The sequence below is a fragment of the Oreochromis aureus genome, linkage group 20 (genome assembly GCF_013358895.1).
Source record: "Oreochromis aureus strain Israel breed Guangdong linkage group 20, ZZ_aureus, whole genome shotgun sequence".
In the NCBI taxonomy this organism is placed as follows: Eukaryota; Metazoa; Chordata; class Actinopteri; order Cichliformes; family Cichlidae; genus Oreochromis; species Oreochromis aureus.
Genome location: NC_052961.1, coordinates 31978100 through 31992226, shown reverse-complemented (window position 1 = coordinate 31992226; position 14127 = coordinate 31978100). Strand labels below are relative to the sequence as shown.

Here is a 14127-nt window from a genome sequence, read left to right as displayed (position 1 = left end):
ATAAGACTCTGCAGTTGTATCAGGAGACAGTTAAACAGCAGAGCATTACTAACGTCTACAGTTTTAGGCGTTTGTGGTCATGTGCACGTAGACCACTTTCCAAGTGGACGTCAGTTTGCCTAATTAAAAGCTTAACTGTCAAACCAATGATATCAGCACAAACTAGTCAACCTGAAAAAAGAGTGTGGGGGCAGTGGGTACAAGACCACCAACACTGGGACAGATTAAAGAACAGGAATCCCAAAAGAGTCCAAAAACATAATGAAAAGTGATATAGTTAAAAAGTATTCTTTATTATTTAAGTTTAATATATCAGGTCTTGTATTAACAGATGGCAGTGTCCAGAAAAAAAAAATACCAACAAAGGGTGGATAGTTAAAAATTTTAGATGTGTCATATGACAGGAGTATTTCACAGTGAAGGATGCCTGACTGTCCTGCGTTCTTCTTACTTGTGTGAAGTTTCTTTCTACTCAAAATTTTGCAATTCCAGGCTCCAGTTTTACTTTTTTGTAAATCTTACTTACATCAGGTAGTTATTTTATTTAAAAAAATCATTTGATAATCCAACCGTGGTGGAGACCAAACAGAGATAAAGAAAGAGTTACTGTTGGAATAGCAACACGATTGTAATAACACTGAAGGGGACACCGGTAAAGATGATTTACATTTATTTTATAATCTAAATGGTTTGTGATTGTTAACTTAGCAGCAATTATAGAAGTTGTTTTATGAGACTTTTCATTCAGAGCTTTAATTCAGAGCTGCTGGCAGGAAGTCAGTTATGTCAGTGAGAGGAAACAGAAAATAGCACAAGTATTGTATAAATTAGAAGTGATAATAGGTCAAAAAGAAAGCCATCTTTGGTGATGTGTCTTTGTTATTCAGCCGGATGTGAGGACCGTTCATAGAGAACGCACTCTCAGCCATATGGTGACATGGACAGGACCTGGTTTTTCCCGCGTTAAAGATGGCGCTGGTCTGGTTTTCACCATTGATAACATACCCTATGCCATGGAGTATGACATCATGATCCGCTATGAACCTGAGGTGTGTGAGTATGGAGAGAATATGATGGGGGTTTTTTTTTTTGTTTTTTTAAAAAAAGCAAAAATAAAAGTAAAAGCCTTTTTCCTTTTGTGTGTAGTCTACAGAGAACTGGGAGGCTGTTGTTAGTATTACATCTGTAGAATTGCCCTCCAGTCTCCGGTGTGGAAACCTCCTACCTACTGAACAGCTCTACACTGTCACTTTGCCACACCACAACAGGTAACAGGACCTGAATGAATGCATGCAAGTGTGCATGGGGTTTGCATGCAATCCAGAGAGGGAGCCATCACAGCCAGTATGTTTGCAGGATTTGTTCAGGCAAAATTGCATCATTACATTGTTGTCACTGTAACTTGCTCTGAGTCAGGCTTATTCCACTATACTCTCCTGCAGTTTTTGGGACAGTAAGTTTCAGGGCTCAAATAAGCAACCATCACCTTAGAAATAAACAGCACACTTATTGATAAAATAATTAACTGCAATTAAAATTGTTTATTTTACAACTCTGTGCGCTAAATCACCAAATTAACAGTTTTTTGCAACATTCATCTGTCATTTCTACAACTATGTTGCATTTTACTGGTATGTTTTTATAATCTTTATAGACTTTATCACCATTTGATAACATCTCTGTAGTGGGTGACACTCGCAGGGATCACTTTCTGTGGGATAAAATTTATATTCCTTTGGAGGAAGGTCAGTATTTTAGTCTGATGACTGAAGAGTCAAAGTCATAATTGTTCCTTTATTTGTATAAAGAAACAGAGGAAACAAATCAGGGTATAAGTTAAAATGCTCAAATATGAAATGGTTGAGCTTTTCTGCTGAAAAGCGTTTCAGAGTTTTAACTCATCTGGAACTAAGACCCTGCCCGGATCTGGCACTTCAACCGGAGCATATCACAGCTTCCTTTCTCTCCCGCCGTGGATCTGTCAACTAAAACCAATTAGTAAAGTGAGACCAAAACACAGATGCAGGAGTTACAGGCAAATATGGGTAGCTCAAGTCAACCCTGGTATAAAATGCTTGTTCTAAAAAACAACAGGAAACAAACTGGCACCATACTGTCCCAGTTCTGTAGTTTACTTTCATAGTGGGTGTTTCCTAGTCACTAAAACTTGTTTTAACTGCACAGGACTCATTTGCCATGCTGTTTTCAGAGAGAACCACATTTATAAAACCAAGGTTTACACTGTGTTATTTTGATTAGCATCTAACTCTCTCCCTCATGCTCTCTTATCAAGTCTGCTAATTTCTTACCTTGTTTTCTAATTTTCTGCTCTTAAAAGTATTTGCTTAGAAATTAACACATTGTTAGTGTTAGTCACCAACAGAACTTTCTACTCCTATCAGCACATTTATTGTGATTGTGACCCAATGCTAATTTGTCCTACTTAGTAGATATGACTTGAAAACTTCATATGCTGTCATAATAACTTCAAGGCACAAATATGCCGACATAGCTGGACCTTTTTTCAAGTGAATGACAACCAGGATTTGTCACTTCACAGGCTTTGTAAATGTTGCTTCCCCACACATGAAATGAGAGTGGAAAGTAAAAGTAAGATAAAGTATAAAATACATCTATTATTACATGTTCTTTCATGTTCAATGTGTTCTTACAGATACATCCAGATGCCCAGACCATTTTGTTTTGAGCCCAGCAATCGTTACGTGGTTACAGTCAGGTTCCAGCGTCATGGCGCCACACACAGACATCTCACTGCCTTCATTCTTATTGACTCGGTGAGCTAAGACTGGGAGCCTTCCCCTTTCATTATGCCCTTCTCATTCAGAAGTGCTGGAAGCTGACATCACCATGGCTTAGTCGGCTTTGGCTGTGCTTTTACTAGTATGGCTGTTAAGTCTGAACATGGTCCAAATGAGCTGCAGCAGTGGGTGGCCTCGTGAGGGTGTTGCTTGGTGTTTTGCACCGTCACATTTCCCCCTAGTGGTGGGACAATCCAACTGCAGTAACAGAAGTTGAGAAATGATTGTACATATAATAATAATATACATTTTGATTTAAGAACTTAAGATCATTTTCATATCATTCCTGTTTACATTAATTGATGTAGCTGTCTCAAAGCTTTCCTCTTTTTCGCCCAATAGCTGGTATTGATCCCTAAATACACGGAGCTTCCTGGGTTTCAAGGTAACACACCAGAGTCAGAGCAGCGTCAGGAGGAGATGATCCGCTACATGTGTCTTGATTCCTTTATGATCACTCCAATGCCTGCACTGGCTGAGATGTGCTCCAAACTCATCTGCAGTATTTCTTCCATTATTCACGACGGTGCCCTACGTAAGTAGACACAAAAACACCAGGATGACAAATCCATTCAAACTCAGCACTGTTTTAAATGATAAACATTTTCTTTTGTGTATTCCATTTATCCATATCTGCTGTATCCAGCCTGTGAGTGTGACCCTCAGGGCTCCCTCAGCGGTGAGTGTGACGTGGTGGGAGGTCAGTGCCGTTGTAAACCCAACGTGATTGGGAGGCGCTGTGACCAGTGTGCCCCGGGGACCTACGGCTTTGGTGTGAGCGGCTGCACTGGTGAGTCTGCTCACTGATCAGCTCAGTCTGTCATATAGTTCTGTTTATAAAACTGTGATTTCACACAGTAATCTACAACACAATAAATCACTTTATAGTGTTGTAGATTTAACTTGAAATTACACAGACTTTAAATTTTACAAAATGTAAATGTGTTTTTAGAATTTTACTTTGAAAGTTGAAACCTGAATTATTTACAAAAGTCTTTGGTGCCCTCTGCCCTCTAAATATATGTATCTTCTTTAAGCTACTTTCTCATCAGAGTTCTGTTGGTTTCAATCTTTTCTGATTTTCTCTCCGAGCAGCTGTCTGTTCACTTATAGCCTGATGCTGAAATTATAGCTGTTTATTCATTTCTACCTAAAAATACACAACAAATTTCTGCAGTACTGTAAGGTTTGTAAGAGCAGTGTTAGTTTTAAGTGAAAGGAAGGACAAATCATGAATGATAATTTGAGTGTGTGGGAGGAACTGCGTAACAAGCTGCTTGTTCATTTGATTTGGGAGTTCAAGGTCATCCTCTTCAAGTGATTTTACACAGGAAGCGATCCTTGGGGACATGAGAGACCACAGAAAAATCAATGACGTTCGCCAACCTAAAATGACGACTGTTAAATAATCACTAGCAATATGAAGTGGGCAGGTCCTGAAGTTTAAAGTTTCACAACTTCTAAGGTTACCACTGATTAACATATAGCAGGGTTAAGTGCATTACAGAGTTACCTAGGCAACCAGAGCCCAGAATGTTCCCTATAGTTCGATGACATTATAAATCGCTTCGTGTGTGAACACCCTTTATATACATTCAGAGTGAGAGCCAGGAAAGGTGTTTTTCCTCTGTAACTCAGAAATAAAGCGCTGTCTAAGAAATCATTTTGAAGGTCAGATGAATTCTGTGGCTGTTTCCTAACTTCTGTTTATGCTGTAATTTTCTGAAGATTTTCTTCTATTTTCTTATTCCCTGCTCATGAGCTGTTTTACAAAATAAACATTGTCATAAATCCATTCATTACTCAGGCACATTGTCCCCGTCAAGGAGAAATACAATCACCGTCACATGGTTTTGTTGGTTTTACTGACATTGTATTCGAGGCCATGTGCACAAACGCACGCCTAGAATGAATTGTAGGCTAAATGATGAGACAGGTAGACATGAAATATGTAAATCACATGTGTGACTGTAAAAATGGGCTCACATACTCTGTTCTCTATTAACGAAGCTACTTATTTAATTTGCTGTTTTCTTTCTTTTAGGAGATACAAATCAGGGCCATTTAGAATAATAATAATGATCATAAGTTTTCTAGGCAAGATTAAATGTTCGACATAAAGCAAATCAGAGAAAAGCTTATAAAGTGACACATTTGCTCTGTCTAATGGGAAAAAAAGAAACTTTAAAGAGTCGTTTTATACACACACGTTCATGTAAATATGAGTGTGACTCACTGTGTTTATAAATATATATAAATATATATATTCATGTTTGGAAAAAAAACAGAATATAACCCTCTAAACTCCCCTACCCAGCCTGTGACTGCCACTCCGACGGCTCATTGAGCCACCAGTGTGACCCAGTTACAGGCCAGTGTCAGTGCAGACAAGGAGCCACCGGGCGGCAGTGCTCTGACTGCCAGCCGGGCCAGTGGGGCTTCCCCAGCTGCACCCCCTGTCAGTGTAATGGCCATGCAGACCTCTGCGATCCCCGCACGGGAGAATGCAGAGGCTGCAGGGACTTCACAGCAGGACATCTCTGTGAGCGGTAAGAAAAATTCAGTGCCACACTTCACACTTCAGCTCCTTTGTCCAAGTGATCAAATTGAAAGGAAATCTTTTACCTCATTTTGTTCCAGTTGTATGGACACGTTCTTTGGAAACCCAGCACTTGGATCAGGGCAGCACTGCCGGCCCTGCCCCTGCCCAAATAACCCCAACTCCGATAACTTCAATGCGTTATCTTGTCAGGTTGACCACACCTCTGATCAGATCATGTGTAACTGCAAACAGGGCTACATGGGTGAGCGCTTGTTCATACTGGTTCATTCAGGCCATGTTTGACTGACAGCACTGTGCTATCAAGTAAATAAAAACGACTTTTAAAACTTGTATCTTTATTCCAACTTTTCTCTCGTAGGTCTTCGGTGTGACCAGTGTGCCCCTGGTTACTATGGCAACCCTGAGCAGCCTGGCGGACAGTGCTTCCCATGTGAGTGCAACGGCAACATAGACACCCAGGATCCTGAGTCGTGTGACCCCAGGACTGGCGAGTGCATCAAGTGCCTGTACCACACTGACGGCCCGTCTTGCGCCCAGTGTCAAAACGGTTACTATGGCAACGCTTTGGCCCATGATTGCAGACGTGAGTGATGACAAATTCACTGGATTACACAATCTTAAAAAAACAACAACATGTGGGTGTATCATTTATGTTTTTCTTCTCTGCACACCTGTTCCTGTTCTTAGGATGTACCTGTGTGACTGCTGGTACCCTCCAGTCTGCTTGCAGCGATGGACACTGTGACTGTGATCGGCAGACTGGAGCTTGTCCCTGCAGGGAGCATGTGGTAGGCCATAACTGTGACCAGTGTGCACCTAACTACTGGAACTTCGGTCAGGATCGGGGCTGTGAGCCGTGTAACTGCAACTCGCAGCATGCTCTGGGAAGTCACTGCAACATGGTGAGGAAGATTGCAAGCTTCTGTCTAAAGAGGGCCTCAGATGTGCTTTTTGATATGCTTGTTGTGTACTTGTATTGGACCAGTTTGTGTGCTCTTCAGTTCACAGGCCAGTGTCACTGTCATTCAGGCTTTGGAGGTAAACAATGCACCGAGTGTGAGCTGTTCCACTGGGGAGATCCACGGGAGCAGTGCCACGGTAAATCACACGGTGACTTTTATGAACGCCATGTAACATCTTACATCACAGATCACTTCTTCTGAGCATGATGAGCGTGAACAATAATAATTCACAATCATTCGATAAAGAATATAATACATTTGTGTTCCATGTATTGCTTTCAGATTAAAAGGGATGAAAATAAGTTGCTTTAAAATGCAAATATTAAGAGAAGGTGTGACATGATTATATGTTCAACTGTATTTACAATAATCACACAGCTTGTGACAGTCAGATTTAAAATCACCCTCTTCAAAAAATAAGCGGCCAGTTTCACAAAGTCACCCATGATGGGCTATAATTCATTTTGCACAGAGATCGCGTGAAACCACTTCAACATTTCAGACTGAGGTTGCCAGAACAGTTAGAGTAAATACCAAACATTAGGACAGATTACAAGTTTTACTACTGTTTACGTGCACTGCCGCCATCTTGGATTTTGAAGGGTTGTCTCACTCTCTGACTTGGAAGTCCATCATGATGGGGGTGTTCTGGCTTCCCACTTGAAATGCAGCATGAAATATAAAGTCTATAGCTTTAGGAGGAGACACAGTACATAGGGGCATGTTAAATCAGTAGCATACATCAGTGATCCACTCTTTACCAAGAAAAATATTAATTAAACAGTTAAATTATTCCTTCAAACATTTCGGCTTCTGTAACCAGAACTGAGCATTTTGGTGCGCTTGGTTGATTGTTCTTAAATGTATTTTTAAAAAATCTTGTTTTACACTAAATTCATACTTACTTATTATCCTCAAGAGCTGATGCTTTGTGCAACGTCTGGATTTTAGGCATCTGTTTCACCTGTACCGGTTAGATCTACAGCTTGGTCAGCATCTGCGGTTATGTCTGAAAGTTTCTGGACAGTTGTGTTTGTTTCCAGCTGTGACTCAGTACACCTTCAATGCATATTTGAAAAAAAAAGAAAAGATGCCATTAAAATGGAGACTGTCATTTCATTTCAAGACAATAATCAATAATATTGTGTTAACCTTTGAAAGGATACACCTTAAACTTCCTGGAAAGCATTTCTTCTTCACACTACCCCGCAGTCATTCGCCACTTTTGTCTTCCTTGGATATTTGGGGCTTTTCATGTTGATGAGCTCAGCGGCGTATTCTTCTTTTCTCAAATTGATTTCTACAGTCGTAGTGTTCAAACTCTCGCTGTTTGATGGATTAGCTTTGCATTTTTGCACCCTAACAATCACATGGTAAGAAAGAAACAGCTCCCACTTATCCATGAAACAGCTTTTGAGATTTTCGGCATCTGAAAAAAGGGGACTGTGTATAGAAAAATTCCTCAGTGGTTAAAATATTATTGTTCAACACGATGAATTTAAACTGTCAGTTGCTTTTTTATCGAAGTATTTTGTAGAGAGTGCTTTATAATAAGATGTCATCTTAGCACTGGTTTTATTTTATTTCTTTTCTTTTCCCCGGTGCTCTTCTTTATGATTATTCCCAGTTTTGCTTTAATATAACCTAGATGCAGTATGTAGTGATATGAGATGTGGTTACAAGTATTTTATTTAGAGGTACTCTTTGTTTCTCTCTCTCCTCTACTTAGAATGCAACTGTAACCCAGAGGGAGCAGAGATTTCCCAGTGTGACAGATTAACGGGTGCGTGTGAATGCCGGGAAGGAGCCACGGGACTGCAGTGCAACCAGTGCGCTCGTGGTTTCACCGGCATCTTCCCAAAATGCATCCAGTGTCACCCGTGCTTCCAGCTCTGGGATGACGCCGTGTGCCAGATTAGAAGGGACCTGGATCACATCCAGTCCAGAGTGCAGGAGATCCTGAAGGGTGGCATCACACCGGGAGCCGGGGATGTGCGCATCAAAGAGCTGGAGGGGAAGCTGAAGCAGGTGAAGGATCTGATCATTACGCAGGACAGGGACAGGGTCTACCAGCTCATTGGCCAGAGCATTGATGACCTCAGGTGGGGAAATAGCAGCTTGTCGTTTATTGTTTCTCATCAGCTACTTCAATTATATTTTAAGAACATCCTGTATGTTTTTCAGGGCTGAGATTGCCCTCACTGATGGGCGTCTGATGGCCATGGGCCAAGAGCTGAATACGACAGCAGAAACAGACAGGACACTCCGACACACGCTGGATAACATGGAAAAAGAGCTGCGGGACCTCAACACCACTGTGGCTGACAAACAGAAGCTGCTGAATGAACTGTTCAGCTCAGGGTTTGCAGGTAATTTGTTGCCATCAGAGGCACAAATGAAAACCTTGAACATGTCACATGAAGCCTCACTGCTGTAAATACAGGAAGCAGACTAAATCCATATCCAGTAGCAGAGTAGGTTTTATACATTGCTTTTACAAAGCTGCTGGTGTTTCTCACAGATCAGTTTGAGAAAGTGAAGCAGTACTACCAGGAATCGCTGGAGGCTGAGATGAAATGCAACGCTTCGGTGTTTGGTCCTATGAGTCCTTTGGAAGAGTCAAATAAGACCAGAGCACGCACAGAAAACCTGCTGGATGAAATTGAAAACGACATTAACCGTAATGTGGCTGCTCACAACAAATCACTCAACGACCTACAAAAACAAGCTCACGACCTCCATAAACAGGTCAATCACCTGAGCAACCAGGTAAGCAGTGTGCTATAATAAAAAATGTATGTTGGGTTAGGGTTATGTATGTACCCTAAACCTAACCACGACCTCAACTAGATTAGACAACATTCATTGAAAGAGAATGGCAAATGGAATAAGCATAGATCTAAGCCTCAGATTTTGGATTAGGGAAAGCCTCAGTGAGGAGTACTTCCAGGAGACAATTCTAAACTCCAGATACATTTTCTCCAATTAAAAGAATCCATGCCAGAAAAAGAAACTTGTTCTGTCATTCTGAGGTGGAAAAACTGACAAAGTGAAAAGGAGATTAAAATTTAGGCATTGGGCATCTAATGTTGTAAATTCTTAAAAAGTGGAGTTTTCTTAATAATATCGACATGTTCTACCTGTTAAAAAAAGAGAAGTGTACTCAAACAAAAAGGAAAAAACCTCACTGATGTGTTTTTAAACATTCAACATGCCAAGTTTGTTTATGAACATTGTGAAACATCTGCAAAAATCAGTGTTGGAATTTTATGCTTGAGTCTTGCAGTGACATCTAGTGGAAAAGCCAAATCAGCTCATGATTAAAGGATTAAGTAGAAATTGAAAATGGTTTTCCATCACTGATTGGTGGGTATGTTATAATTGTGACAGTCCCTGATGTGCAAACGTAGCAGCAGTGGGGTTTTGGGGTTGTTGTTTTTTTTACAAATCTACAAGGATGCAGAGCCTTAAAAAGATTATTTAACATACATGGAATTTTGTCATGTACCATATTTTTACAAATGAGATCGCACACACACATTATGATGTCACTGCATTTCTTTGCTGATGGTAGCCTGCAAATTAAGGTATTTATTTGCAGGCTTTTAAGAAAATTAGGATATTTGCAGTGAGTCTGAGAATGCTGACACACGTCTGTTGTCTCCACTGACAACTATAAAGTGAAGCTCAATACTTGCACTGTATTTTTGTTTGTTTATTAACAGTATTTTGCAGTAGTGAAATTAAAATATTTGGTTTTTGGTTTTTATATTGATAACACAACATTTCAATTGTTTAGTTTAGAAATTTGGTTTATCTTCACAAAACTGCATTTAAGTCTTGTTGTCCAGCGTTGAGTCTTATCCCACTAACTCAGTCAGTGCATGGTGCCATCTTTAAGGTGTGTGGTGGTCACAGCAATAGCAGCGTCAATGGCAGTTGCCCAGACAGTCGGTGTGGTGGCGCCGGCTGCCATGACGATCAGGGAAACCGTGTATGTGGAGGAGTGGGATGCAGCGGGACTGTGGGCACATCTGTAGCTGCGCTGAATGACGCCAGGAACGTTACAGACAGTCTGAACACTGCCAGTAAGGAGCTGCAGAAAGTCTCCAAAAAGGTGCTCACAGTATGCGCAGTTTAGTCTCATATGAGTGAAATATTTCTTTGACCTGACTCTTGATTCCTTGTGTCCAGCTCCAGGACATAGCTGCTATGACACAAAACCTGAAGAACCAGACGATAAACACGCTGGAAAAAGCCAACAAGTTGAGCAAGGAGCTTAAAGAAAGCAATAAGAACCTGACAGAGTTCATTGAGAAGATCAAAAACTTTCTCACTGGTATGTGGATGATATTGCTTCAGAGTCTAAATGTAACTTGATGCTTCCTGCATTTGCACTCCTTTTGTCCCTGTGCTCTCTTGTACTGCCCAGAGGAGGGAGCCGACCCAGAGAGCATAGAGAAAGTGGCTCAGGAGGTCTTGTCGATCACACTGCCACTGAACAGGACCGTTCTGGACAAAATGATCGCGCAGATAAAGGAAAGTCTTTCCAACATCGGCAATATTGAGGGGATTGTCAATCAAACCACACTGCACACCACTAAAGTCAAGGAGCTTCTTGATGCAGCTAAACAGGCCAAGTGAGATATCATTTTTGTTTTGTTTTGAAATTAAGGACCACATTTCCCATAAGCCAGCTTGCTGAAAGTTAAACTGTGACTGCATATAAAAGATGAATGTTGCCTTCAGCAGAAGGCAGTTAAGATTCCCGCTGGACCACGAGAAACAGACTGTTGTAGAGGGCTGCAGCAATAAGATGAAGGCTGCTCAGTATTTCAAATTGATTAATTTGATCTCTTTATATGCTTATTGGTGCCCCCCTCTACAACAGCCCTCTAAAACTCTCCTGCTCCTGCCACCCCTGCTCCAAGGCTATGTTTGTTACACCTGCATTCTGTGGCTACACTATTATCATCCATACCCTACAACATGAATTTTGGTTTCTGATATTGTCTTTCTTGTTGTTATTAAAGTTCAAATAGGATATCCACACATCTATCCTTTTTCTTTGGGTTCAGCTGGGACCAGGCAAACCACAGCATTAATAGGCTGTGTATAATTAAGTTTTATTAAATGCACTGAACATGCATTTATTAAGCAGAGCTCTAGGAAAAAGGTTTTCTCTCTGAGTAATCTTTGGTGCTATTGTGCAGGAGACGAGCAGAGGAAGTGAAAGACATGACCAATATTACCAAGGAGGCATTAAAAGCGTCTGGAAAGGCCATAGAGAAAGCACAGGCTGCCCTGAAAGAAGCCCACAACAACCTGAACAGCACAAGAAACGCTACTGCTGAGGTACAGAATCCTGGAACATGTAAATTTACAGGTTTCACATATTTTCTGTCATCTACCTCCCCAATGAGCAATTTTGTTCATTTCATTTCAGTTTTATTTATATAGCCCAAAATCACAAAAACAGTTGCATTAAGGTGCTTTTATATGGTAAGGTAAAGATACAATAATAGAGGGAAAACCTCATCAGACGACTTCTTATGATAAAGCATGTGGTGACAGTGGGAAGGAAAAACTCCCTTTTAATGGGAAAGCTCCAGCAGAACAAATGACTGGTTGGGGTGAGCGGTGGAATACAGGAAAAAAGGCACGCTGTGGTTCCCATAACTCTTGACTTCTTCGTGTCTCATTTTTTCCAGGTGGAGGGAAAGCTGGTGAGGTTAGACGCCAAGCAGATGGATGTCATGATGCGTTTAATGAACCTTTCCAAGGAGGTGGAAGCTCTGAAGAACAAGACGGAGCAGAACAGACAGATGGCAATCGAGGCTAAAGCACTGGCCGACAATGCCACTGACCTAACATCTTCACTGGAGCAGGTGAGGCTGTTGGTGGAGTTTGGACCAAAATTATAGAAGAAATATATATATATAAAATCTTGAATAAAACGATTGCATCATCTGCCAGAGCCTCAACGACACAAAGAAACAGTATCGTGAGCTGCAGATGAAGATCGAGTCTCTTGGTGGGGTGTCTGGAGGTCTGAAGGACATCAACCAGAGGGTCAAAGATCTCAAAGAGGATGCAGAAGAATTACTCAAGAATGCCACCAGTGGTATAACACAACTGGACCGTAAGTTCATATGGCTGCGCTCAGTGTTGACTGTGTTCTTCAGGTGAGCTGCATACAACACATTGTGACCGTAGTGTGCGACTTGGCCAGATATTGCCTGTAAAGAAGTCTCCAGTGTTAAACTACCACCATTTAAATAATGTGCCATTGTTCATAGTGTACAAAAGACTCTGACTAGATGGCACAGTTATGTAATACAGCTCCTGCCTTATGCTAATACCAGGGTAACTTGCAGCTGTTACTGCAGCAAGATTCATTGTATTTTTACTCAATTGTATATAGCATTTGTATTCTATTTTTATCTTATTGTATATTTTATTCTATTTTATTCTACTGTATATAGTATTTTATTTTATTCTATTCTGTACAGTTGTGTACTGTATTTATTCTTTCTGCCTTGGAACTAGTTTTAAGTCCTATATTAATTTAGGATAGAGCTATTACTGATTTGTTTATTGTTTACTCTAGGGTTTAACAATCGCATAAGCAGATTTGGCATAGATTTTTGGCTCTAAACAAACAACTAAGAACTTCATAGTAGGTCATGGGCGTGGCTATAGATCAACCTTTCAGCCTTTTGTGCATGCTTGTTACTTTAACGTTTCTCTTGCTCCCTGTGATTACAGAACTTGAGAAAATGTTCAAAAACAACGAGATGAGGATGGAGAAGCAGCGCATTGAGTTGGACGAGCTGAAAGACAACGCAACTAGTGTGCGGGACGAGATCCGGGATCGAGTGCAGAAGTACAACACCTGTCTGCGATGATGCCTCCTACATGTCATCAGCTGCTGTAGTAGAGGAGAGTTAGAACTGCTGTTGTGACTGGAAAAGAGAAAATTTGTCACCCATGAAAATAAAACGCTGCTCTGGAGGTTCCTCCATTCTTTCACTGGTATTTCAAGTTTTACACATTACCTGCAAGTGTTATGTCACAGAAATGCCTTCAACTGTCCATGTACTGTTTGAGTCCTCAATATCACCCCTGCCCTTGGTGGTGTTCATGTATTTAAGCTATTACAATAGGCGGATAACCTGTGAAGAGCATTTATTTCACTCTATAGCCAATAATAACGGATGGAATTGATTTACTGTATGCGGAAAGACTATATCAGAGTATATTATCAGTTACCTATACCAAAAGTGCTTTCAAGATGTTGAGTGTTTGTGTTGTTTGACCACATTAGTATGGGGTGTACACACTGATATTCCTATTAAATTTTTTGAAAGTACTTTTTGTGCTTTTTCTTTAATTATAATGTACAAATATTCATATAAACATACACTGTGAGGTGTTATGATGAAGACAAAGTCAATCTGACACTTTATATAAATGCATCATATTTGTGTGAGACTGTATGCAATATTTACATTGCTTAAGAACGTATGTTGCTTCAGTGTTTTGCTACACAGGGGAACCTTATACACAGTTAAGTGTATAAGTTCAATCCCATATTTGTCTCTCTTTGCCCACAGCCTTCATCTCTTCTCTCTTTACCACCTCTGCAAAAACATAGCTTCTGCACTCACTCAAAGTTACACCTAATAGATCTCACCCATCATTAATGCCGTTAGTTAATAATGATAGTCACTTTGCCAGCATATTAAATGCCTGGCTCAAATTACAGAAAGTCATTTACCAC

The 14127-nt window shown here is 40.6% G+C and overlaps 1 protein-coding gene across 2 annotated transcripts in view; it reads left to right on the top strand.

Annotated features, from left to right (window-relative positions):
* The window catches only part of lamb2l (laminin, beta 2-like), an 80051-nt gene extending 66334 nt beyond the window's left edge, over positions 1-13717 (top strand). For both annotated transcript variants that reach the window (XM_031728791.2, XM_031728790.2), the window contains exons 16-35: positions 888-1049; positions 1147-1268; positions 2675-2795; positions 3162-3354; positions 3466-3609; positions 5137-5368; positions 5460-5623; positions 5741-5965; positions 6070-6284; positions 6384-6480; positions 8074-8446; positions 8529-8713; positions 8866-9113; positions 10246-10461; positions 10539-10683; positions 10777-10984; positions 11558-11699; positions 12056-12232; positions 12321-12486; positions 13113-13717. In XM_031728791.2, coding sequence (XP_031584651.1) covers positions 888-1049; positions 1147-1268; positions 2675-2795; positions 3162-3354; positions 3466-3609; positions 5137-5368; positions 5460-5623; positions 5741-5965; positions 6070-6284; positions 6384-6480; positions 8074-8446; positions 8529-8713; positions 8866-9113; positions 10246-10461; positions 10539-10683; positions 10777-10984; positions 11558-11699; positions 12056-12232; positions 12321-12486; positions 13113-13252 — 3675 coding nt within the window. In that variant the 3' untranslated portion in view covers positions 13253-13717. The remainder of the gene's footprint in view (positions 1-887; positions 1050-1146; positions 1269-2674; positions 2796-3161; positions 3355-3465; positions 3610-5136; positions 5369-5459; positions 5624-5740; positions 5966-6069; positions 6285-6383; positions 6481-8073; positions 8447-8528; positions 8714-8865; positions 9114-10245; positions 10462-10538; positions 10684-10776; positions 10985-11557; positions 11700-12055; positions 12233-12320; positions 12487-13112) is intronic.
* The last annotated feature ends 410 nt before the right edge of the window (positions 13718-14127 follow it).